At 33.8% G+C, this 24,628-nt stretch overlaps 1 protein-coding gene across 5 annotated transcripts in view; it reads right to left on the reverse strand.

The window, feature by feature from the left end:
- The window catches only part of MAP2K5 (mitogen-activated protein kinase kinase 5), a 305,505-nt gene that overhangs the window by 95,653 nt on the left and 185,224 nt on the right, over nt 1-24,628 (reverse strand). For all 5 annotated transcript variants that reach the window (XR_012486952.1, XR_012486953.1, XR_012486954.1 and 2 more), the window contains exons 14-16: nt 16,025-16,098; nt 15,000-15,050; nt 6,235-6,306 (exon numbers count right to left, since the gene is read on the reverse strand). Coding sequence is in view for 2 of the 5 variants with exons in the window: in XM_074294728.1 (XP_074150829.1) it covers nt 6,235-6,306; nt 15,000-15,050; nt 16,025-16,098 (197 nt within the window). In the remaining 3 variants the exon portion in view is untranslated. The remainder of the gene's footprint in view (nt 1-6,234; nt 6,307-14,999; nt 15,051-16,024; nt 16,099-24,628) is intronic.

Genomic DNA, 24,628 nt, shown 5'->3' on the forward strand with positions numbered 1-24,628 from the left:
TCCTAGTTCATGAGTTTTGCATTATAATTCTACTTAAATCTCTTGTTAAACTCTAGTACTGAGATTTTGTGTCTGTACCACATAACACAACTTATTTTTGTCCAGGGACTTAAGAGATCATAATATTACATGCTATAATTGAATTGGTCTTCTCACAACTAAAAGGGGAATTCAAGATTGCATCAGTCTTATATGTAAATAGAGTATATAGGGAAATACAAAGGAAAATTCCCTACAGGAAAAACAAACAAACAAACAAACAAAAAAAAAAAAACCGATTAGAATCAAATAACCTAAAAGAAGCAATATGGGAGGAGCACTCTCTTTTCCATTTTTTAAACCTTAACAATTGTTGTGACCCAAAAGGAGGATCTCATTTTCTCCTTATGAAATAAAGCTATTATCTTTGTCAGATGGGAAAAAGAGAAAGTTTTTGTTGTGGTATAATATAGTATATTATTAGGATTGTACAAACTTAAGATCCAGATGCATCTCTTTGCTGATTTTTAAAGGCCACATCTTAAGAAAGCATGATATTATCTTATTATCCCATCTGCCACTGGGAAAGATGGCTTAAGGAAGAGTCTCAGGAAGGAAGGCTATCCTTTGGTTCTTATACCAAAGAGCGTCATAGAGCGGATAGAGAATCTGTGCAGAGAGTACTCTACTCAGATGTTTGCCCTCCACAAGTGGCCTTGATTATTATATTTTTGCTTTGCCTCAGTTGCCTAATTTCAAAAATGAGATTATTTCCTTCTTTTTTAAATCACAGTTATCTTGGGAAAACAAATAAGGCTGCTTAGAAATACTCTGAGAGGAGTGGCTACACAAGGAGAATGTAGAATTTATTTTTGATTGATACACTTCAGATGTTTTTGCAGATTCTGACACTTCATGTCCCCCTGGACTTCTGAGGGAGACCAACCATCAACTGCTTGGCTTTCTTCCTTCACTACAAATAGGAGGCCACATATCAGTCAGAACGAAATATCTAAGATTGTTACCTCTTTCTTCAAGCACGTGATGTTTCAAGAGGTAATTTAAACAATGTACTTTAGAATGCTAACCACAAATACATAAAAATCTCACTTTATTTTCTGGGAACCTTAATTTAGATCAGACAGAAATGAAGAGATTTGTTCTTCAGCTCTTTTTCTTGAATACAAAATTTTTTCATTATTTTAAATCAGGATCCTTAGGCATTTTTTTTTTTTTTTTGTCATGGACTCTGGGGCAAATGGTAAATGTTTAATAATTGGCTCTCCAAAACATCTCACACTTTTAAGTTTAATATAAATTATTAACATTTTATATATCACTTTTTTTAATTAATAATTTTTATTTACCAAATATCTGCATGGGTAATTTTACAACATTGAAAATTGCCAAACCCCTTGTTCCAATTTTTCCCCCTCCCCCCCACCAAATGATAGGTTGACCAATTCATGTCAAATATGCTAGAGTTATCTATCACTTTCTTAAGGTAAAACAGCAACAACAACAACAACAAAAAATCACGATTTGTAGCATTTGCCAATTTCTAACATCTAACTGCACAAGCTGAAAAATTAACAATTGGCTCATGAAAGCAAGCGTGAGCTGGTTCTAGCATACCCTTGCATGAATCCCTCTGGAAGATTGGTGAAACCTATGGACCTCTTTGTTGAATAATATTTTTAAATGCATAAAATAAAATATTTAGAATTATAAAGGAAACTATATTAAAATATAGTTATCAAAATGTTAAAAAACAAACAAACTTGAAAACCCCAGGTTAAGAACTCTTACTTTAAATGATCCTCTCATATATCTTGTTCCTTCAGAATCATTCTGTGCCTATGAATTCTTTATTACATGCCCTCTTTATGAAAACTCAAACTTTCTTACTTAAGGATTCAATGACATTATCTACTCTCAAATTAGATGCTTGTTATTCTACCCTGTTATTTATTGTTTAAATGCATATTGAGTTTTGATGATGTATTTGGTCTCTCTTCCTTTACTTATCTTTCTATAGTAACATGCGTATCCTTAATGACAAGCTAGAGAGAAGTGCATTGTACTGTAGGACAACATCATGAAGATACATACTTGTTTAATAAACATTTTAAAGTGATAATTATTAAGTGCCTGAGGCCAGATTTGAACTCAGGTCCTTCTGACTTCAGGGCTGGTGCTTTATCACTGCACCACCTAGCTACCCAGGTCTTAGTTTTCATATTTGTAAAATTAGGAGAGGTAGACTAGATTATTTGATCTCTAAGATCTCTTTCAATCTTAAATAATACATTCTGTATGTTTTTTTCTATCTTTCCATGTCATACATTTTCCCCCCTCTGCATTGAAACTAAGTTTCTCACATATAGATATTCTCTCTTCCCCCACCATTTTATTGTTACTTTTTGCTTTTCTTGAATATAATGTGGTTTTTCTCATTTCTTTTATATTCAGACTTGCATTTTCTTTCATGTCATTCTCTATGCTTTGAGTCTCACCTATTCTCAAAAATTAATGTTTTTTCTCTTTTATTCCAAGGGTCATACAATATCTTGCCTCCACTTCCTCTATGAAAATTTTCCTGAACAAGTGGAGATGAGCTTTTATTTATTCTTCAATAGTTTCTTTATATTCTACTAATATTTTAGGCACTCTAATGCTACACTAGAGTTATCCCTTGATCTTCCTACATCAGTCAACAAATACTTATTAAGATTTATCAAGTGGGCTTGGCTCTCTTTAACAATGAGATAAATCTAATCAGTCCCATTTGTTTAATAAGGAAGAGAACCAGCTGCACCCATTGAAAGAAGTCTGGGAAAGGAGCGTGAACCCCAACATAGCATTTCCAATCCCTCAGTTTTTGTCCGCCTGCATTTTTTATTTCCTTCTCAGGTTAATTTTACCTTATTTCTAAGTCCCATTTTTCTTGTGTGACAAAACAACTGTATGGACATACATACATATACTGTAATTAACATATACTTTAACATATTTAACATGTATTGGTCTACCTACCATCTGAGGGAGGGGGTGAGGGGAAGGAGGGGAAAAGTTGGAACAGAAGGTTTTGCAAGGTTGATGCTGAAAAATTACCCATGTAAATATTTTGTAAATAAAAAGCTATAATGATAATTTAAAAAAAAAAAAAATTTATCATGTCACTTAATACTTCCTAGCTGTGTGACCCTGGGCAAGTCCCTTAACCCCAACTGCCTTAGCAAAAAAAAAAAAAAAAAAGATTTGTCATGTACCTGGTATTGTACTAAATATTGGGCAGAAAGGCAAAAGCAAGTCATATAAAAGTGGTTTTCTGTTTTTAACAATAATTAAATGCCATTTATATAGCACGTACTATTTTTTTTAAAAGGCAAAAACAGCCCCTGACTTCAAGAAGCTTACATTCTAATGAAGAAGTAACATGTAAATAAATAGGTATGTGTGTATATAAAACATATATATATACACACACACACACATATATAAAAGAAACATTTAGAATAGATGGAATATAATCTTGAGATAGTTAGGCATTACGCTTTACCTGACAACTGAAAACCATTTTCAATAACTATGGAGAGACTCATCACCATGAAGTTGGCTGCTAGGACATAAACTATGAAGCCATGGAGTGCAGGAAGTAACTCCATCTCTCCCAAATAAAAAACAAAACTCTACCACAGAATGATCTTCAGTTTTGTGCTACTGCAGTGATAACCAAGAATTTCAGAAAAGAGTATAAAAAATACTTATTGATTAAACAATTAATTAATAATTAAATTTAATTTAATTAATGGCAGCTAGGTGGCGCAGTGGATAGAGCACCAGCCCTGAATTCAGGAGGACCTGAGTTCAAATCTGGTCTCAGACACTTAACACTTCCTAGCTGTGAGACCTTGGGCAAGTCACTTAACCCCAATTGCCTGGAAGGGGGGGGGGGAAGAACTAATCAATTTAAAAATATAATATAAACATTAATTTTGTTTTTAGTACTTTAAATGTGAGATTTTTTTCAATATCAATGAACTGCCCTTTTGCTGAAGGAAGTATTTGTATCAGTATTGATATTCTCACTATCAGAAGACATAAGAAAGTTAGAGATAAGTGAAAGGATAGCTCTTGGGTTCTGCTTGGAGAAGCAAATAAAATGATTGGTGAAATTTGTTCCATCATGGACCTAAAAACATGATCTTCCTCCTAATAACCTTGTCTTGCAATGATCATGATAAGCATGAGCAGAAATATCTGCAACTTACATCGCAGAGGCTAAAAAGATGGAGCAATTCTACAAAAAACTTGGCAAGATCCTTAAAACCAAGTTAACATATAGATTAATGTTTAGTGACTTTAAAACAAAGATGGTGGAGTAGAAATGAAAAATCTGCTGGAAAATATTGTTTTAGAATTAAAAAGAGCCATGAAGACTTTTTTTCAAGAAGAAATTTGAAAGGCACTGGACATAGAAAATACCAAAAAATTAAACTGATTTTATCTTAATGTACAAGAAACGGTAAATTACTGGTGAAGTAGACATTTATACCACATCCAATTACAACAGCTCAATGGTTGCTGGACAAGAATTTACATTTTGAGTACCACTGGGTGGTCTATTCAAACAAGTTTTTTCCCTTCCCCCTATGCACCCTCTCCCCCCTCCCGACCCCCTGCATACACATACATACACACAAGTGGGAAATGGATAATGAGGAAGCCAAAATAGCACAGAAATCATTATATTTCCTTGTCAAAAAGAAAAATATGGCAGCCAAAGGGACAATACTGGCATATAAGCTTATTTTCAAAGTGTTAACAAAGGAGAACAACAGAAGATTATAAATAATATCACCTGATACAACAGAATAGAATGATATAGGGGAAAATAATTATGCAGAAAGTCTGGCTTAAGATCCAGCTAAGCCATATCTTCCCAAAACCATTTACAGATGAAATTGGGATATATATAACAGACAATAAATGGAGCAAATCTTTATCGGCTTTAGATTTATAGATCAACAAAACCCAAAATATAACCAAAGCAAACTTCATATTCATTGTAAATAATTAATTTATTTATTATAAACTCTTAAAACACTATGATAATTCCTCTGAATTTTTTTTTTTTACTGGTACCTAAGCAGTTAAATACAACACTTTCTTGTGAGTACTAGAAAACTTAATAGTTGTACAATGTAAGTTAAGGGAGGACAAAAATGGGCTATTTCACTTACTGTATATAACAAATAGAAATTTAATTATATACTTGATAATAAATATGGAAAAATGAAAAGGATAATTATTTTAAAAAGTAGAAAGGTAAGATACGGTTCCTAAAAATACAAAATGTCAGTTATTCTTCTGTTCCAGAAACAAGATCATTTACCAATAACCTTTAACAACTGCTGGAATGAAAAACTGAACTCTGGGTGTTTGTCCATTGTTAAGATGTATTCACAGTCCACTTTTTCCCCCACTCTCCTTATATGAAATGGCATATGAGAACATAGTTTAATAAATTCTGTTAAAAAAGATCTGTCTATTTCTGTCTTTTAAGAAATCCTTGTTTTTTGAATCAATCTGAATTTAAAAACTTATTTTTGAAGCACTTGTGAGTATTCAGAATGAAATGTTCTATTGATAGTTAACCAGACTGGATCAGAGTATTTTCAACATAAATCTGAAGGGATTCAAAGGTCACTCTATAGGAAGAGCAATGTAAAGTTCCAGTGGGATTATAATTGACCTACTATGATTAAGTCCATTCTAAATACAGCTGAAAAGTTTAAAGATTCTGAAAACCCTTGTTAAAAATAATTAAGACCTTATTACATTATCAGCACATAACACACATACACAAGTATGTACACAACTATAAAGTAAGAAATGATTTTATTTCAGTAAATATATCAAAACTCATATATAAGGAGTTGTTTAAAGTCCTTTAAAGTAACCATCTTAGGAAATAAAAATCTGTTCCACTGATGCAGCTAATGTCAAAATATTTTTTGGAACTTTACTTTTCTAACTGCCTTCTGAGTCAATTTATAAATATAAATGAAAAGCAGTTCTATTTTATATTTTGTAATCACACTTCATGTACATAGATCAAAATATATGTACATATAAGCATACATATTTAGCATAACAAAATCTCTTAGTTTTAATTTTTTTAAAGTCTCTCCCTATTGGCATAACAGCTAAGTACAGATATGCACAGACTAACTACTTTTTTCAGCTTACCTCCATGAAAGAGATTCCTAAACTCCAAACATCTGAATGGATTCCATATTGCTCCCCTGAAATTCTTTCAGGCTACAAGGAAACAAACAAAAAAAAAAGTCCTAAGCCCAGCCAAAATGCTTAAAGAAAAAACAAAATGAAACAAAACCCAACAAATTTAAAACAGATAAACAAGAAATTAAAGTAATTAGGTACTGAGGCAGATTATAACATGAAGGAATGTGTAGGAATTGGAAATTCAATCCACAAAACATTGCAGTTTCTTTATTGTGCTAGAAGGGCCAATAGCTTGAGAGTTTTCTTAGATGTTCATAGCTGTGGTGCTTATACACTGCATTTGGGGCTGTTACTCCTTAATTCAAGATGAGTAATAAAAATGTGCCTAGATAGCTAGGAATAAAGTCAAGCCTTTGAATCTACAATATCCTTCAGTCCTCTTAATACGAACATTTTGTGAATGAGGTTCTGTGGGATGGGATGTGCAGAGAAGAGATAAACCAAGGTGGAATGGTGGCGGGCTAATGTTCTGGAAAAATACCACAAAAGTCCCCCACTCTCCATTATTCACACAATCCTTTGAATTCATTTCATGATAAATGTTTAGAATCTGTTTAGTGTCAATAACAAGGCCTAAATTAATAAAGATTTAAATGTAACAAAAAAAATTAGGTATTTTCCCCTTTATATTGCTGCATCATCCCATGGGGAAAAAGACACAGATCAAGTACTTCTCACATATATCTATTTCTATGTTTCCAGTGCTTCTACCCATTCTGTCCTCTGGATCCTATTTCCTGTGAAATCAGCAGAGTCCTCTAACCCGATTAGTGACTAGATAACCTTTTTAAAAAAAATTTATAAACTAATATACTATCAATCAAGATAAAATCACTCACCAGAGCAGAAACAGAGTAAGAGGTATTATGGGACAATTTCTGGGGTGCTAGTGAATATAATCATCTGAACACTTACCAGTTTAGCATTTTACTTCCATTTTTTATAACTGTAAACTTTCAAATTCTGTCCTCATACCAAAGCAAACACATTCTCTCTCAGACTCATTCAATGTATGTCAGTATCTGTTCATTATAGAATTAGTCATTTCAAGCCCAGGTTTGAATTGACTGAAGGTGGGGTATTAGGGTCTAATTTACATTATAGAAAGACTAAGCAGCAGCTATGGAACAAAAAAAAGACACAATTGCTTATTTACAAATTCAACAAATATTTATAGCCAAATGATCAGGCCTAATCAGGTCTTTAGATTGCTCAATGTCTATTAAATTATACATTTTCATCAGAGTAAAAACTCTTTCAGTGTTTATCATAACAGATGATCCTGGAGAACTTACTCAGAAACACAGCTTCTTCCTTTTAACAAAGAAGAAGAGCAAAGGTAGAAAGTAATGCAATATATGCTGTCAGATGTTGCTATAACTCTTAGTTTTGTTACAAGGAAAAATACAATGAGGAAAAAGTATGGTTTAGAAGAAATGAGACAGCAATAAGGTTTAAAATCAGTAAGTCAATAAAATCATCAAACAAAAAGATAAAGATAACCAATAAGTATGAATTTCACATAAAATTACTCAGAAATTGCTGAAGCACAGAAGGGCTCTAGTTTAATGAAACAAGTCCCTCTCCCTTTTTCCTTTCCTATTTTCTTTCTTTTTAAAATCAAGATTATGGTCAAGAAAGATACGGCCACTTATACAGAAGGTGGCAAAATGAATTCTGCAACCCATGTCCATAAGATTTTGTTAGGCATGACAATGAGATTGAGTACATTCATTAAATTTTCTCATTAGACAACAAGCCAAAGAGAAAACTGAATTGCACAATGAAAATTAAGCATAGAAATATAAATTTAAAAAGGAAAAGCAAGAGGGTAAGCTAATAATTCAACCACAGATATCAGGTGGTAGATACAGAGAACTCCTTGTGGAGAGGATTCTGACAACCTCACATTGCAGAAATTATCCTTTCAATAAGCAGATGAAACAAGATTACTATTGTGATGCAGAGGTTGGGCAGTAACGTACGGCAAGTTCAGGTAGCAAGCTCTGTGTGGCTACCCTGAAGAATTCATATGGTAGAAAGAATTTGGCAAATGCTCCCAAAGCCACTGAAACAGATTCAATGCATAAGGGAGAGTCTAAATTCATTCTGGATTTATAATGCCAGGCCTATATGGCCTTGAGCAGCAGTTTTGAGCTGATGTCATACTTGAAACTAAAGTGGTCTGCCAAAAACCCCACCAGACTCTGTATTACTCATGATGAACTATAATGGACATTTTGCAGTTAAAATGCTGAAGCTGGTATGTGGCTCCTCTGATATGACAGCTGTCACCAATGCAGAAAGCAAGTTAACAGGGGGGAAAAAAATTCTCAAAATAAGTAAAAAAAAAAAATCTGAGTTTTAAGTACACTTAAAAAAAAAAAAAAGAAATGCTGTTTGTACTAGGAATCCTAGTACATTCTTCATAAGAACAATAAGTCATGATTTAAAAAAAAAAGTGTAGGTCAGGAGGGTAGTTATGAAGAATTGAATGATGTAGAACTCAAAATTTCAGTAATGAAAGAAAGCACTTCCTTTTCCAACTAAGAGGAAAAAGAACCCAAAAACTGTGCCCTGTGGCTCAGCGCATCTATATTCAGTCCAAGAAGCTCATTTAGTGAAATCATTCCAAAACTGACTAGGATTTGTGAGAGGAAATTCCAGTATCTACATGCCAAAAGCACAGGTCACCAAAGTGAATTAGTTGAATTCTATAACAAAGAGAAAAACAATAAAGAGAGCCTATGCTAAGGGGTCAAACAACTTATCTTATAAAATATGTAATGTACCTGCAGGTATTTTAAATTGGCATTTTTCTAAAACATATCATTTTTGAGTTTTGTTTTCAAGTTCTCAAGCTCTGAATAGACACCACCAATTGATTTGGAGCATGTAATATTGTTGTTCTTCATTGATAGACTGAAAAATATTTTTTTCCTCAATAAGTATTTCATTTTTTCAATTTCAACATTCATTTTTGTAAGATTTTGAATTCCAATTTTTTCTCCTTTACTTCTCTCTTTTCTCAGATAGAAAGCAATATGATATAGGTGATACATGTACAATCCCTTTAAACACATTTCCTTAGTCATTTGTGAAAGAAAAATCAGAACAAAAGGGAAAAAACTATGAGAAAGAAAAAACAAAGCAACAAACAAAATTGGTGAAAATATTATGCTTCAATCTACATTCAGTCTCCATAGTTCTAAAAATATGTAGCATAATGGCATTCCCATCCCAAGTCAACTGAAATTACCTTGGACCACTATATTGCTTAGAAAAGCTAAGTCTATCATAGTTAATCATCATATGTAGATTGAAAATTCTCAAAGAGAAATCACATTAAATGGTGAAAGAAGTGAAAAATAATAATTCATGTTGACTTTCTGAATACTAAGGTTCAAGTAACAACATTTTTTACAGAATTTATTTATAAAGCCTATGGATTAAAAAAAAATCTTGAAATGATGAACTTAAAATTTTGCATTTTTATATATGATTTTTAAAACCCGACATCTATTCAATAATACATTTAAAAAAAAAAAAAAGAAAAAGAAAACTCAAGAAACTAGAATCCATCAATAAACTAGAACAGATAATGAGGCTGTTCAGAAGGCAGTGTGGTGTGATGGCAAAAACACTGGTTTTGGAAGACTTGAGGAGTTTACATTTCTAAATCTCAAAAGTAAAGTATATCACTTGAAAAGCAGTAGGGATAAGACTATCAAGAGCTTTAAAAGCCAAACAGGGATTTTATATTTCATCTTAAAGGAAATAGGAAGCCAGTGAAATTTACTTAGTAGAGAAGTAACATGGAAGACCACTTTGTCAACTGAAAAGGCAGACATGTAGTGAAGAGATGCTTAAGGCAGGGAGACTAACCAGCAGCCTATTCCAATAGCCTGCAGTGTCACTTTAACAGATATGAAGTGATAAAAGCCTGCACACAAATGGCGACTGCATCTGAAGAGAGAAAGGGACATAGATGAAAATTTTTATAAAAGTAGAAACAACCAAGCTTGGTAACAGGGCAACAATTAAGATGCAGGCCTGGATGCCTGACAGGATTGTGGAATCCTCAATGTGAGTGAGAAATTTGGAAGAAAAGAGGATTTGGGAGGAAAGATAATGACTTCTGTTTTGGATTCGCTGAGTTTTGAGTAGCCTACAGTTTGAGATGTTCAACAGGACATCTGGTGATATGAGACTGAAAGTCAAGAGAGAAGTTGGGACTATGTAAACAGATGTGAGAATCATTTGTGTAGAGAAGCTAATTGAATGTCTGAGTGTTGAAGGGATCATCTAAGGAAAGAAAAGAGCCAAGGATGGAATCTTGGGGGCTACTATGGCCCCCAAGTTATGTGGATATGATTTGGAAGAAGATTCAATAAAGAAGACTGAGAAGGAATAAATAGTAAGTTAGGGAGGAGAAGTAGGAAATTTGTCACAAAAAAAAAAAAAAAAAAAAAAAAAAAAACCCTAGAAAGGAGAGGAGGAAGAGATTAAAAATGAGTGAAAGAGCAGGGATAATAGAGAAGGTAATCAGAAAAAATGTAATGGGATCAAAGGTGCAGTAGAAGAGCTTGCTTTGACAAGAAGGGTCCCTTTTTTATACAAGATAGGAGTAAAGAAGGAAATAGTGGGGGAAAACATGAGTGACATGAGATAAAGAGAAGATAAGAGTGGGATCTTGGCAAATGGGCTCTTTTTTTTCAGTTAAAAAAGGCAGCAGGGGTAGGGGATACAATGGAAAGCTTAAGGAGAGATGAAAAAGTTTTTGGGGAAAAGCTGCTGTGTTAAGTGGGATAATGAGGAGATTGGAGAGCCATAAAAGGAATGCCTTGATGCTGTAAGGGTCTGGTTCAGATTATATTGTATAAATTTCTAGTAGATCTAGTTAGCATCATTTTACAATTTTCCCTAGCTTCTTTCTATAGTATAAGAATAAGAATGAGGTTTGTGGATGGTGGAAGTAACCCGCCATTGTATTTCTCATATTCACCACTCCTTCACTCAAGATTACATTCCATTACATGTAAATACCACAACTTGTTCAGCCATTCACCAATCAATGGGCACCCATTTTGCTTCCAGTTCTTTGCTACCTCAGAAAGTGCTGTTACAATGTTTTGGTACAGACCATGACTCTCATTTTACAGATGAGAAAATTTGAGGACTAGAGTTTGAGAGACTGGCCTAGAGTTATAAAAAGAACAAAGAGGCTTGTTCATATTTGCGTCCTGATGCACTGAGGTTTTAGAATACCTATATTATAGCTATAGTAATGGATCTAGCAATATCATGAAATAATAATAGCTAGCATTTATATATGTCTACTATGTGTCAGGCACCTTGCTCAGCACCTTACAATTATTTTATTTGATCCTCACAACAACCTAGGGAGACAGGTGCTGTTACTATCCACATTTTATAGCTTCTTTACTCCTGTCTTGTATAAAAAGATGACCCTTATTCCCAAAGCAAGCTCTTCTACTGCACCTTTAATCCCATTACATTTTTTCTGATTACCTTCTCTATTATCCCTACTCTTTCACTCATTTTTAATCTTCTTCTTTCTAGCTTTTTTGTGACAAATTTCCTGCTTCTCCTCCCTGACTTACTATTTATTCTTCTCAGTCTTCTTTACTGAATCTTCTTCCAAGTCATCTCCACTAACAAGTGACTTGCACAGTAAGTGAGGCCAAATCTGAACACGTTTTCCCGATTTGAGGCCCAGAACTCTATCCACTATACCACCTACTGTCCCTTACTATGAACAAGGTGCCCTAGCAGTCAATGCTTTTTTCACAGATAGCTAGTGGCAAAACCACCTTCAGAATTCAACTTCTATGGTATCCTCCACCAAGACCCTTGCTCTCCTTATCAAGAAATTTTAGAATTTCATGAGATAGCTTAGTCTAACGAACCAGTTCTACTCCATACTTGTTGCCCTCAGTTTCATATTTGGCACTTTCCAGAAGTGTGCAGCTCATCTTGCAATTCATCTTGCAATTGCTGGAGTAAGTGCAAATAAGAACAATACTTAGCAAAGGCTTTGAAAAGAAGAAAAAGGCTTTTTTCAAGCTTGGCCTCAGTTTCTCTTTTTAAAAAAAAAAAAAAACGTCAAAAATCAACAAGCATTAATTAAGTCAGGTTGCTCCACACAGGCCATGCTCAATCCTGTTTTCTTGCCTTCATTCATTTTCTTTGCCCTGCCCAAACATCTTTTCCTTTCCCTATCCATTTATTATATCCATCCTTTCCCTCCAGTGAAGTTTCTTTTTTCTTTAAATCAGGGTTGTTTATTCATGGCCTTCTCTGACAGTTTGGTGAAGCCCACAGGCCCCTCTCAGAGGAATGTCATTATGTGCATAAATAAATTAATATATGTTACAATTCATAATTATAAATATAGAAATGACAAACTACAGAGGATTATAAAAGAGGTGAATTATATTGAAATACAGTTATCAAATAGATATTTTTAAAAATTGTATGTTCATGGACTCCAAGTTCATGGACTCAAACCTTTCTGCAAGTAGTGTACAAGAGCAACTAATGATAGCTCTCTACATCAAAAAAATTCCTTAACCTCACTATTCAAATGGACTTTATATCTGTCCCCTTTACTGAATCACTCTGAGCTGGAAAAGGTCTTAGCAACTATTTACTTCAACCTTTACTAAGAAAATCTAATCACTACAATGCCCCAGCTATCTCAGAGACATCAGGGGAGTCAGCCAGAAGGATCTAAGAAGTATCAGAGGTGGCAGCTAAGCTCAAGATTTTCCTGAATCCCAAATCTAACATTCTTTCCACTCCACCATCCTGAACGTGGAATTGTGGGAGAGACGCTATCAAGGAGAACTTCATTGTATCTGTATATAATGTCTTGTTCTGTAATTGTTTCACATATGTCTATGTCCCTAATCATTCTAACAGAGTTAGATGAGTAACTCGTGTTTAGAAAATACTGGTTGACTAAAGACATACAAATCTGGACAAAAGTTCCATTACCATGGAGACTGTAACAAAACCTATTATAAAGTTCATTTTCCTTTTAAAGATACAAGTTTATTTTTCTTAAATCCATGACCCTGATTTAAAAAAAAAAAAAAAAAAGACTATTACTTCATCATCAAGGCTTTGCCTTTCAAGTTATACTTCCTACTTACCTTGATTTTCTTTGTTTGGACTATAAATTTTATGACTGGAATCCACTCATCCAAGAAGAAAAGCAATTTTACTATTGCCAATCGGATCTAACGTTTCATAATTTTAATCCTTGCTTTTTCAATTAACAGACGGACGCATTGTATTCATCCATAAACACTTTGGAAAAAAGTAATTTCTTTAATGTACACCTGGGAAGGACAACTGTAATCTGGATTTGAACATTCAAAGAATAATGCAATTTAATTATTAGAGCAATTTAAAGCGACTAAGAACAAGACGCATTGTTGAAAAGTTGATTCATTTTGAAGTGTTGTTTTTTTTTTCTCATCATTATTCTGAACTCTTCCACCAAACTGAAGCTGCTTCCCTCTTTCCTTCCTTTCTTCCTTCCCTCCCTCTAAAGTCTCCCAAATTTGCCTAACAGGTAAGAGCATAATGATAATTAAGTCTTGTTAAAAATAAAGCAAGAAGGTTTCAGAGGCTGAAAAAGGCAAATAAATCAGTTTTCTAATAACAATTACAGCTACTATCTATAAAATGCTTTAGGGTTTACAAAGTGCATTACAAATATTTTTTCATTTTATTCTCATAATAACCCTGGGAGATTGTTTTATTATTGTCTCCATTTTACAAATGAAGAAACTGAGGGAAACAGAAGTTAAATGATTTTTCTCAGGATCACATGGCCAGTAAGTGTCCAAGGCTGGATTTAAACTCAGATCTTCCTGATTCCAAATCCAGTGGTCTATCCACTACACCACTCAGCTGCTTCTAGTTTCTCAAATCAACAAAGTTTAACAGTTAAGAAGTTGCTGCTTTTCCTGTATTCTGGTGCCTTAACTGGCATGTGGCACAAGAGAAAAGAATCTAGTTCACCAAAATAAACATCTTTTGATTTAAGAGATAAAAAGTCTTTTTGTGCCAAATCTAAGTTCTAGATGTGAATGATTCACTGGAAGCCATTTTGGAAGCATACAGAGGGAAGCCCATATTGAAACAAACATAATCCCATATTAAAAAATTGTAAAAGATGCTCTCCAGAAGAGGAAAACAAGCCAAACATGGTGATGCAGGTTCTAGAAAGAGCTGTACCCACGGGCTATGGATTTGTATAGCCATAAGTAAATTTTGGCAACACCAATAACTTGCCTATATTCTTGGAGAAGACAACCAATCTTACTAACAGTTTAGGAGTACATGTGGATTAAGACAAGCAATCCTGCAAAATGGCTAATATAAGCATAGTTCAATTTTCCTATAAGATTATATTTCAATACTGTATATGCTTTATGATTTTTTTTCCACATGTAACAGAATCTAGTTAAGTCAACAGTGCCAGATAGGTTTAGAGCTCCTGCATTATCCTTAATGTTTTTTACAAAGATTTTAAAATCAGACTGAGTGGATTGACTTTATAATTTATGATCTGTAAGAACAAAGCTGTGGAATGTATTCAACTATTATATATTACCAAGTATGTAAAGATAAAGACTTTGGTTTAAATGTTATTTTTGCATTAGTTTACTTACCGCCATATAAGCATTTGTTCCAACATACGTCTTGGCTATAGAATTCACCAGCTATGAGACAAAACAGTCTGTTAGAACAATATAAAGATAATGTGGAAATAAAATGGGCAATTATTCCTCATTTAACCTACAATCATCATTCCCATAAATCAACTAAAAATTATGTAAAAGGGAACAAATTTATCTACAAAGGCATTAAAAATGATTAAATCTCTCTTTTCTTTTGAATGCTATTTCCACTTTAAACAAGCACAGCATTATAGTTTATAGCAGATAACCTTAAACAATTCTGTTAAGCAGGATGCTTATAGCTTTAGTACCCCAAACCCGCCTGATATAAAAAGTCAATTTGAAGTAGAATTTGAACACACTCATTTTTGAGTCAGATGGCTCAAGAAGTGAATGAAGCCACATGCATTACTAGAATGAAATGAACACTAAATACACTGGAGGGATAACAGACTTTGACAACTCATAATACAACGTTGACCTCCTCTTTGGTCTTCGTGTTTGGCTGAGAGTAAAGGTGGCTGCAATTCAAATCAACATCACAGCACGCTCATGGGTCACTATCACCGAGGTTCTCAGGGGAGGCCCAAAATGGAAATTAATTAAAATTTGTGCTGCACATTGTAATGGCCTACCACCATTGTTGCTCCCAATATTAATTTTTATTGTGGGCCAGTTGGGCTCCCCAGACACAGCTCCCACTCTGCCCTCCCTTTTGTCTGGCCAAAACGCTTTCATATCAAAGCTGCATATCAATGAAGTTTGCTATTCGTAAGTAGTAATTACAATATCAGCAGTTTTTACTGTCATTAAACAATGAACAATCATATTCTGATGAAGAAAACTCACTCAGAGATTAAAAATGAATAACATGTTCCCAGTGAGGCTAGCATTTTGAGGTTCTGTTTGTCTGGCAGCTAGGTGATTTTAATTCCAGGAAGGAGGAGAAATTAAAAAAAAAAAAAAAAAAAAGTAATAGTATTAGAGGGAAGAAGGAAAGGAAGACTAGGTTCTACCTGAGTGCTAACTCCAAAATCACACAGCTTGACCTGTCCTCTTGTGTTCACCAACATATTGGAAGGCTTCACATCTAAAGCAGGATCAAAGGAAACCAAAAACTTAATAATCCAATATTTATAGCTGTAATCATTAAAAAGAAAAAATACAAGTATCAGCTATATCTTTATCTAGGAAAATAAAATTATGTCATTAGTTAATTTCTAATCCTAAAACTAAATGATCATAAACATTATAAATAGAGGTAAAATTAAAGTTCTCTGATATCCTACTTCTAATTTTTTGTTGTTTCTGTTGGATCAAGAATTTATTGCTACCATGAATAAAATTGAATCTTTGTAATAATAAGAAAAGTATCCTTAAGTTTCTTGAATCTTTGTAATAATAAGAAAAGTATCCTTAAGTTTCTTGAATCTACTGCCTTCCGGCCTAAATCCATAGATCCTGTGATCTTGTGCTAAGAAAGAACTTCCCTCTTTCTTTTTCTTACAATGGTTTGGTTGCTCCAAACCAAACTATTATATAAGCACTAAAACTTCGTCTTGATAGGCTTATTCTGTGTGGCAACCATGATTCTATAACATTCCTTCCGAGTAACACACTCTGGCCTTTTTCTTTTTGAATACATGCCAAATTGTTTAAAATGATTTAAGCCACTATAATTGCTCTCCCACACTCCAGTCTCCATCCATTCCAATTTAATCTACATAATCCTATCAGGTTATCCAAAAATCCTTTCATTTTCTTTTTCCTCAGCTTAAAAGTCTTAACTGGTTTTGCATTGCCCACAAAATCAAGTCCAGATTCTCTAGTTTGGAGCATTAACCCAATTTACTTTTTAAATTTTTTTCTTTAAAATTTTTTTATTATATGCTTGAGCCATTAACAAACATGTATATTCCCATATGTCAAGAAAGCCAACTTTATCTTTTGTTTTTCATCTCTGCCTATATTATGCTCACTCAAAATGATCTATTTATTGTTCCTAAAACAAGCTTTAAAGCCTTCCTGTTGGTCACTCTGTCTTGGCTCATACTATTTTTCCCACTCTTCTATGCCAATAAGAATGAGGTCTACCCATCCCACAAGATTTTCAAATCACTCAAGATTCAAATAACTCAAGTTCTGTTACTTTCATGAAACCTTTCTTATTCAAACCAGTCCTTGGTAACCTCTTTCTCATCTGAACATTACTAGTAATGCTTCAGTAACATGCATTTGGCCCTTGTGAATTATCATTTTCTTTCTATATGATCATGTCTTCTTCCTTTAACTAGATTAGCTTCTTGAGAGCAGGAACTATCATGTACTTCTCGTATTTCCTACAGAACTTTACCATACCTGCCAAAAAATTAGCTGGTTATACTTTAAGATATGACCTTTTTTCCCCCTGAAATAAACTGAATCTGGATCCTTAAAGAAGTGAAAAATCTTCCCTTTGGGTCTTATAAAACACAATTTTAACATAAATTAATTCTAAAAATATAGAAGTTTCCTCACTTTTCTCATTTTTTTTACCTAATATTTTGTCAAGAGAAACAAACAAACAAACAAACAACCCTAGTATTAAATTAAAGTATCTAAGCTAAGGATTGGTCTTTTTAAGCTCTGTATTTATGTAGATTCTTATTCCACCCCACTCCACTTTATTCTGTCTGTAATGTATTCCCTTCATAGTGGTACCTAGTGAAATCTCTCCTTTTGAGGTTCACCAACACAATTTAAATAACCTATGTCTTTACTATAAAGCTACTGCATAAAGTGGTCATTAATTGTTAATAATTTAAGTCAGAGAAACTAAAACAATTCTAAGAAATATAATGCTATAAATGAAATTTTATAAGCTTGCATCCCATACACTAGCAATGTTTCATCAAATTTATATTTTCTGCAGTTATTTCATTTGGGAAAACTTAGAGGAGAGGATAGATTTTTTCATGTAGTACACCTAAATCTGGGGCAGTATAATGACTAGGGAATTGGAATTAGGAAAACCTGAGTTCAAATCTGACTCCAGACACTCTCTAGCTGTGTCGCCCTAATTAAATCACTTAATCCTGTTTGCCTGTTTCCTAATCTGTAAAATGAGCTGAAGAAGGAAATGGTAAACAATCTCAATATCTTTATTAAAAAAAAAACAACAATACAATATCTCCCCTCCAGAAAAACCAAAACCAAAACCAAAAAAAACCCAACTCCAAATAGGGTTTTGTAGAATCAACCATTACTGAAAACAACTGAACAACAAAACATGACATCTACATCTAAGAAAGTATTGTATGGTGTAATACAAAAAAAGAAAAAAAAAATCTAGATTTAGAATAAGAGGACTTGGGTTCAAATTCCACTTCTGCCACTTACTAACTGCATGTCATTAAGCAAGTGATCTTGTCTCAAATCCCTCAGCCTCATTTCACCTGTAAAGTGAGGAAGTGAGACTAGATAGTTTCAAAGGTCACGTCTAATTCTAAGTATAGGATCCTATAATCTATGACAATGTAATATTTTGTATCCCCTAGAAGACAAAATAGGGGGTCTATAAATATTGCTTTGATGAATAAACTGTGCTAAAATTGAGTTTTGTTGTTCTTATATCAAAATAATAGTTGTTTCAGTTGAGGCCATAGTAGTTAAAGTTGCATGAGTCAAAATATTAGGGAGATGAAAAGGCTTTCAGAAAATCCTAGTATTTTAAAGCTGGAAGGAGCCATCAAGATCAAAATATGCTTTACAAATGAAGAAATGAAGATTAATAGAGAAGTATGGCCATGTTAGTATCAAAGCCAGTTATATAACCTGGGCTTCCTCCAAAACTTCCAATTAAATAAAATTGTAAAAGACGAGCTTCTACAAGTAGACACTGTGGATCTTCCTTCATCCATTTCTAAACAATATTTATTTGGGCTACATTTAATTTTAATAATGACAAAAAATTAATTGAGCTTGTGGTCCCTACTCAATGGATTGCTTAGAACTAGTCACATCAGACTAATGTTTGCTTCAGGAATAATCTGTATTTTCTTTGAATTATACTTTTCTTTTCCAATACCTTTTGGAATGAGAAAGATAAAATTATCTTCCATTTATTATTTGCCAACATAAAATGTGTATAACATTTCAGGATAACAAACCTCCGAGGGAGAAGTATGTATATATGTGTATTTTTCTTTTTCTTTTTTTTTACCTTTCCATACCCTTAGTTTAAATTCTCACGGTACAACGTGATATAACATTAATCTTCTAATTTGTCAAAATGAGGGTAGAAGCATCAATTTAAGTTTCACTTCCTGTATAAAATGTTTTACCTTTATATGTCAGAGATTTCAACTAACTTCATACAAAGCTGCTGAACTCTTGCTTCAAGACCCAATGAAAGTCTTCATGTATAACATGTAAAATCCCTAACTCCCTAGAATAGCTCTGAAAGAATGAGGCACTGGAGTAATTTGATTTATTTTGACTATACTCTGAGCCAGACAAAATAAAACATCAAGAAAAGAGGCAGAAAAAGGACTTTTTAAGAAGTAGTCATGTCCTTAATTCAATGAAATCTCCAGTCGTAGAAAACGGAGTGAATGGGAAGGTATCATTTTTTCTTTAAAAACATCATTATTTTTCCTCCTCCAAACAAGATATATCAAAGATGAGTTAGTAAAGGAACAGACCAAAAAGAACAATTATCAGGGTAGATCAGGGTCATTTTTATTTAATCAGGCCATTAATTATTAGAGTTTAATAATTAGGTAAACTGAAGGCAAGAAAGCTGACACCAATAGTGGGTATTGATTTTACTGAGTCAATGTAGAGAGGACTCCTGATTTATTTTAAAAAATAAAAATAAGAGACAGAGAAACCAGGCATTAGTGGGTTTTTTTCCCCCCTATATAAACTAAACACAAAATATTTTCTATAAAAACAAGAAATTTTAGTGCATAATATGGATACTTATTTACATTCAACAACATGATATAAGGTAAAGTTGAAAGAGCACAATTTAGTTTTCTCTTTCTCTGAGGATTTGAGATTGTTATATGCTCTTTGTTACCATAGAGCAGTGGGAGAGTTAGGAGAACTGGCTTTCAGTTCTGGTTCTATTACTAAATGGAACCTTGTACATGGCCCTGAATTTTTCTGAGTCTCAGTCTATATATTTAAAATAAAAGTTAGACCAGATTCTAGCTAAAGCCTTACCTACAGAATCACATAATTTCAAATTGGATATTGGCTTAAATGGCTCACAGCAGCTAAACCTGTCATACCTAAACAGCTGATAAATCTGACTAGGAAAATTCCTTTCCATTCATCTCAAAGATTTACTATGAAAGCCTACAACATAAAAGGTAATATTCTAGGTGCTGAAGGTGACACAATGATGACTAAAACACAGCTCTGCCCTCAAAGGGCTTACCACTTAAGACAGAAGAATAAGAAATAACACATGCATATCAGTTTAATACAAGATAAGACAGAAAGACAGATGAACAGTACAATTGGATCACTCCTCCCTGGAGGTCCATAAGGGAAGCTTATCCAAAGGAGGTACCATTTGAACTGGACCTTAGAGGGTGATTGGGAAAAATGAGTTCTGATAAAAAGTGAAAAGAATAACATCATGATTCAAAAATAGCCAACATTTTTGTTCTTTATTGGGCTACGATAATCAGAGCAGATACGGCTTCTTTAAAAAAAAAAAAGCAGAAATTCCCCTGGGTTGGTCATACTTTCACAATGTCCTTGGAAGACAGGAGGAATCTGACAGGGGCAGGTGTTAAGTGAAGTCGTATTTCAGCCTGTTTTACCTGAATACAGGCTGCTAAAGATTTCTCCTAAATGACAAGAGCTATTCAGTTGGGATCGCTGAAGAGTCAACAATTACCCAATCACAACACTTGCCTTGTGTCACAATATTTTCCCACTCCTTCAGTGAGATTTCACAGTAAGCTGAGCTTTCCAGTGATGAATGGGATAATGAATCTTCGAGTTACAGCAGTGACAGAGCAAGCAGATAACAGGTGGTTTGAGGCAGTTCTGGCCAATAATTTGCAATGCTTAGAAGATTATCAAGAAAACATCTGGGAAGAGAGAAAGGAAAGCTAGAGAAAGGAACTTTGACAAATAGGATCTTCTATCATTCTGAAGAAAACAACAGGTGGCTTTTTAAAATAGTTTGGTAATAATTGAATGGAAAGCAGCCCTAAGAATCCTGTTATGTTTTTCATTCATTTTTGTCTTGCTGCTACTTTCTGTGGGCTACTGTGGTAACTTTCTTTTCTTTTTTGTCTCAAACAAAGGACTCTTTAATTAAGACCTTAATTATTAGATCCTAAATTAAATAGGTTTATGCTTTTTTTTTTTTTTTTTTTAAATAGCTGGGAAGGCTCTTAGGAATAATCTAATCCAAAGATTCTTAACTGCTCAGAATGTTTTTAAATGCATAAAATAAAATAGAAAGGATTACAAAAGGAAACCAATTAGTAGTTATCAAAAAACTTTTTATTTAAATCACAAATTTGCATACTCTAAGTTAGGAACCCTGATCAAATTTAAACCAATGAGATGAGAAAGCTGAGAGCCAGAGATGAAAAATGATTTGCCCCAAACCCCACGGGTAGCACTTACCAATAGCAAGACTAGTATCTGAAGCCAGGTCCTATGATTAGATGGGCTCTGATGTCCCTTAGAGCTCTAGACCAATAACTTCTATTATAACATACTTTATGACTACTCTGTGGCAGTGTTTTGATATGTTCATTTTCTCTTGGTATAAAGCATGTGCTTTAAAGATAATAATAATAAGTGATTTAAGATTCTTTCTCCAATACAACTAGGCCTACATCTGTACATGTACCACCAATAACTGGTTTGAAAGTGAAAAACTGTTGGTCCAAATAATACCAAATAACTGGCTTGATGGAGGTTATGGCTGGACTGATGGATCTCTTTCACTGCACTGACCAAATTGACTGTGAAATTGACATCATGTAGATACAACCCAAATTTTCACACTTAATGGTCTCATGATGGAAGCTGTATTTTTATTTGGATTACATCAATTAACCATTAAAAACCCACATAAACAGGATCATGCTGAAGCTCACTAATAAAAGCTAACTTTGGAACACTTCACAAAAGGCAGCACCGCCCACCAACCAGCCCCTGCTACAGACACAAATAAAGGTCAAAGTGGGTGGCTATCCCTGGAGTCACATTTTGGCTTGTTGCCAATGGATTTAAAAACAGATAAATAAAAGCTTTTTATGAAACCATAGTTGGAGGCATTGTCAACTTAGTTAATGACTATCCTTGACAGAATTTAACTCTGGGAAAAATTTTGCCTCTGTAGTTCAACCTGTTTTCTCTCTTTTCTCAGAAAATGAAAGCAACAGAACAAGCTTGATTTTCTTCTTTCCTAAACTGTCATACAGCTCACAAACTCCCTACTGAGTATATTAATCTGAATATTCAGATGCTTGGTATCATCTATAATTTCTGCTGCTTCTAAGTGAACTCTGCTTTATCCTTCAATGTCTTATTTTACACTGGTTTTAAGATCCTGAGTTCTCTGAGAAGTAAAACAAACAAGTGAATAACTTAGTTTCAGAGAATGGTCTGGCTCTGATGTGAGATGACAGTGAATAGAGACTGAAGCTCTTCTCCTTGACTTTTTCCCTTCTGAAAAATCAATAAAAACATGTATATTAACTGTTCTGAATCCAGGAAGCCATTCTCAGCTTAACTAGAGCTGGAGGAAACACCAGCAGGTCTCCCCTCCTAGTGACCACAAACAGCAGTACAACGGCCAGAGCCCTTCATCAGTCCTGTTCATTACGGGTAATTGTCTTATGAAAAGACACCATCCAATATATCTATCTAGTTATTTCTCAGGGACTGTACTCTAATGAAGTAAAACAGCAGGTACAATTAAATATAGAATATGCTGACATTTTACATTACAAATTCATCCATGCACAACAGGAATGCACTTAAAGGAAAACTATAATGCAATATAAAATTCAGTCTAATCATTCTATCACATAATAAAGAGCAGGTCACCCAACTATTCTTTTAAGTGCCTTAAATAAAAATAAGAAGCATAATTAAAAATTCTAAATGACATTTGCTGTCTTCAGCATCTTATGAAATAGTTTAGTGTAGGGATAATAATGTTCTGCTCTTGAGACTGTAAAAAACAGACATGATTTTAAAGCTTATAGGCCTGGAAAACATTGTAAAAAAGGCCTAAGAATCTAGTCCTCACTTCTCTTGTTCCATTTTCAGAATTATAGAATAGGGTCAAAGAACATTGGATGAGGAATTAAGAGAACTGTGTTTTAGTTTCAGTTAAATGATTATAGACAAATCACTTTGCCTCTCTGGGCTTGATTTATTCATTTGGAAAATAAATGAATTAGATTAGATCATGTCAAATTCTATGATCTAAAGGAATACTGAAAATTATCTGGAATTTTCTTTTTAGTCAAGATTATTTTAACTTCTGATTGGGCAGGAACCACACACAGACTGGATGACAAATAAAGTTCTACTATTTCCCCTAAAGATTGAGAGAGAGAAAGAAGGAACATAGAAAGAAAAAAAGAAAAGAAAGAAAGAAGGAAAGAGAGAAAGAGAGAAAGAAAAAAGAGAGAAAAAAAGAAAAAACTGGCACCTGGAACTTGGGCTGGACAAGTATCACTTAATGGCATGGGTGAATGCCTATGATTTTTAGTAAAGCTTCATGAGGAGCAGGGTTTTTAGAGGAAAAGAGTTGGTGATGCTTTGTATATTGTCATTGAAGGCTAAAACTAGCTGAGAGATGAAGCTACAACTGGAGAAAAGTCCATACTAGCCTTCTTTATTAGGCATCTGCACAGTTTTCTTGCATTAATGAATGAATGAATGAACAAACAAATAAATTAAAGTTGCCCTTGCCTGTTTTTCTTCCACTTATCTCAAAAGATGAGCCACTTCTACCTGAAAGCTAAGCTTATTAGTTTAGAGAAAGCTAATCTTCTCTTTCCAAAAGAGTGGTTCACCAGAATTGATGTTTTCTACTATGTATTCCCATTAAATAATTTGTGGGGATGTCTTTTTCAGAATATTATAGATAGGATTAAACATAATCTTTTAGGGGAGAAGAACCTTCAACAAAGTAGAGGGACTTTCAATCATTTCTGATTAAAAGACCAGAACTAAACAGAAAATTTAATCTTCAAATATAAGGCTTAAGAGAAGCATTTAAAGGTAAACAGAAAAGAAAAAAATAATCATGTTTTTTTAGAGATTAAACTGTTTACATTTCTACATGGGAGGATGATACTTGTAACTCTTGAGAACTATCTTAGGGTAGTTAGAAGGAGTATACATAGAAAGTAGGCAGAAGTTGATTTTGATGTGATGATATAAGAGGAAAAAACACTCAGATATGGAAAAAGGATTATACTGGGACAAAAGGAAAGGGGAAGTAAAGTGGAGTAAATTGGACCACATGAAGAAGCATTAAAGACCTATCATAGTGGAAGGAAAGGGGGGAGAGGGGATAAGCACTGTCTGAAGATTAATTTCATTAGATCTGGTTCAAAGTGGGAATGACATACACACTCAGT

The sequence above is a fragment of the Sminthopsis crassicaudata genome, chromosome 2 (assembly GCF_048593235.1).
Source record: "Sminthopsis crassicaudata isolate SCR6 chromosome 2, ASM4859323v1, whole genome shotgun sequence".
NCBI classification, from domain to species: domain Eukaryota; kingdom Metazoa; phylum Chordata; class Mammalia; order Dasyuromorphia; family Dasyuridae; genus Sminthopsis; species Sminthopsis crassicaudata.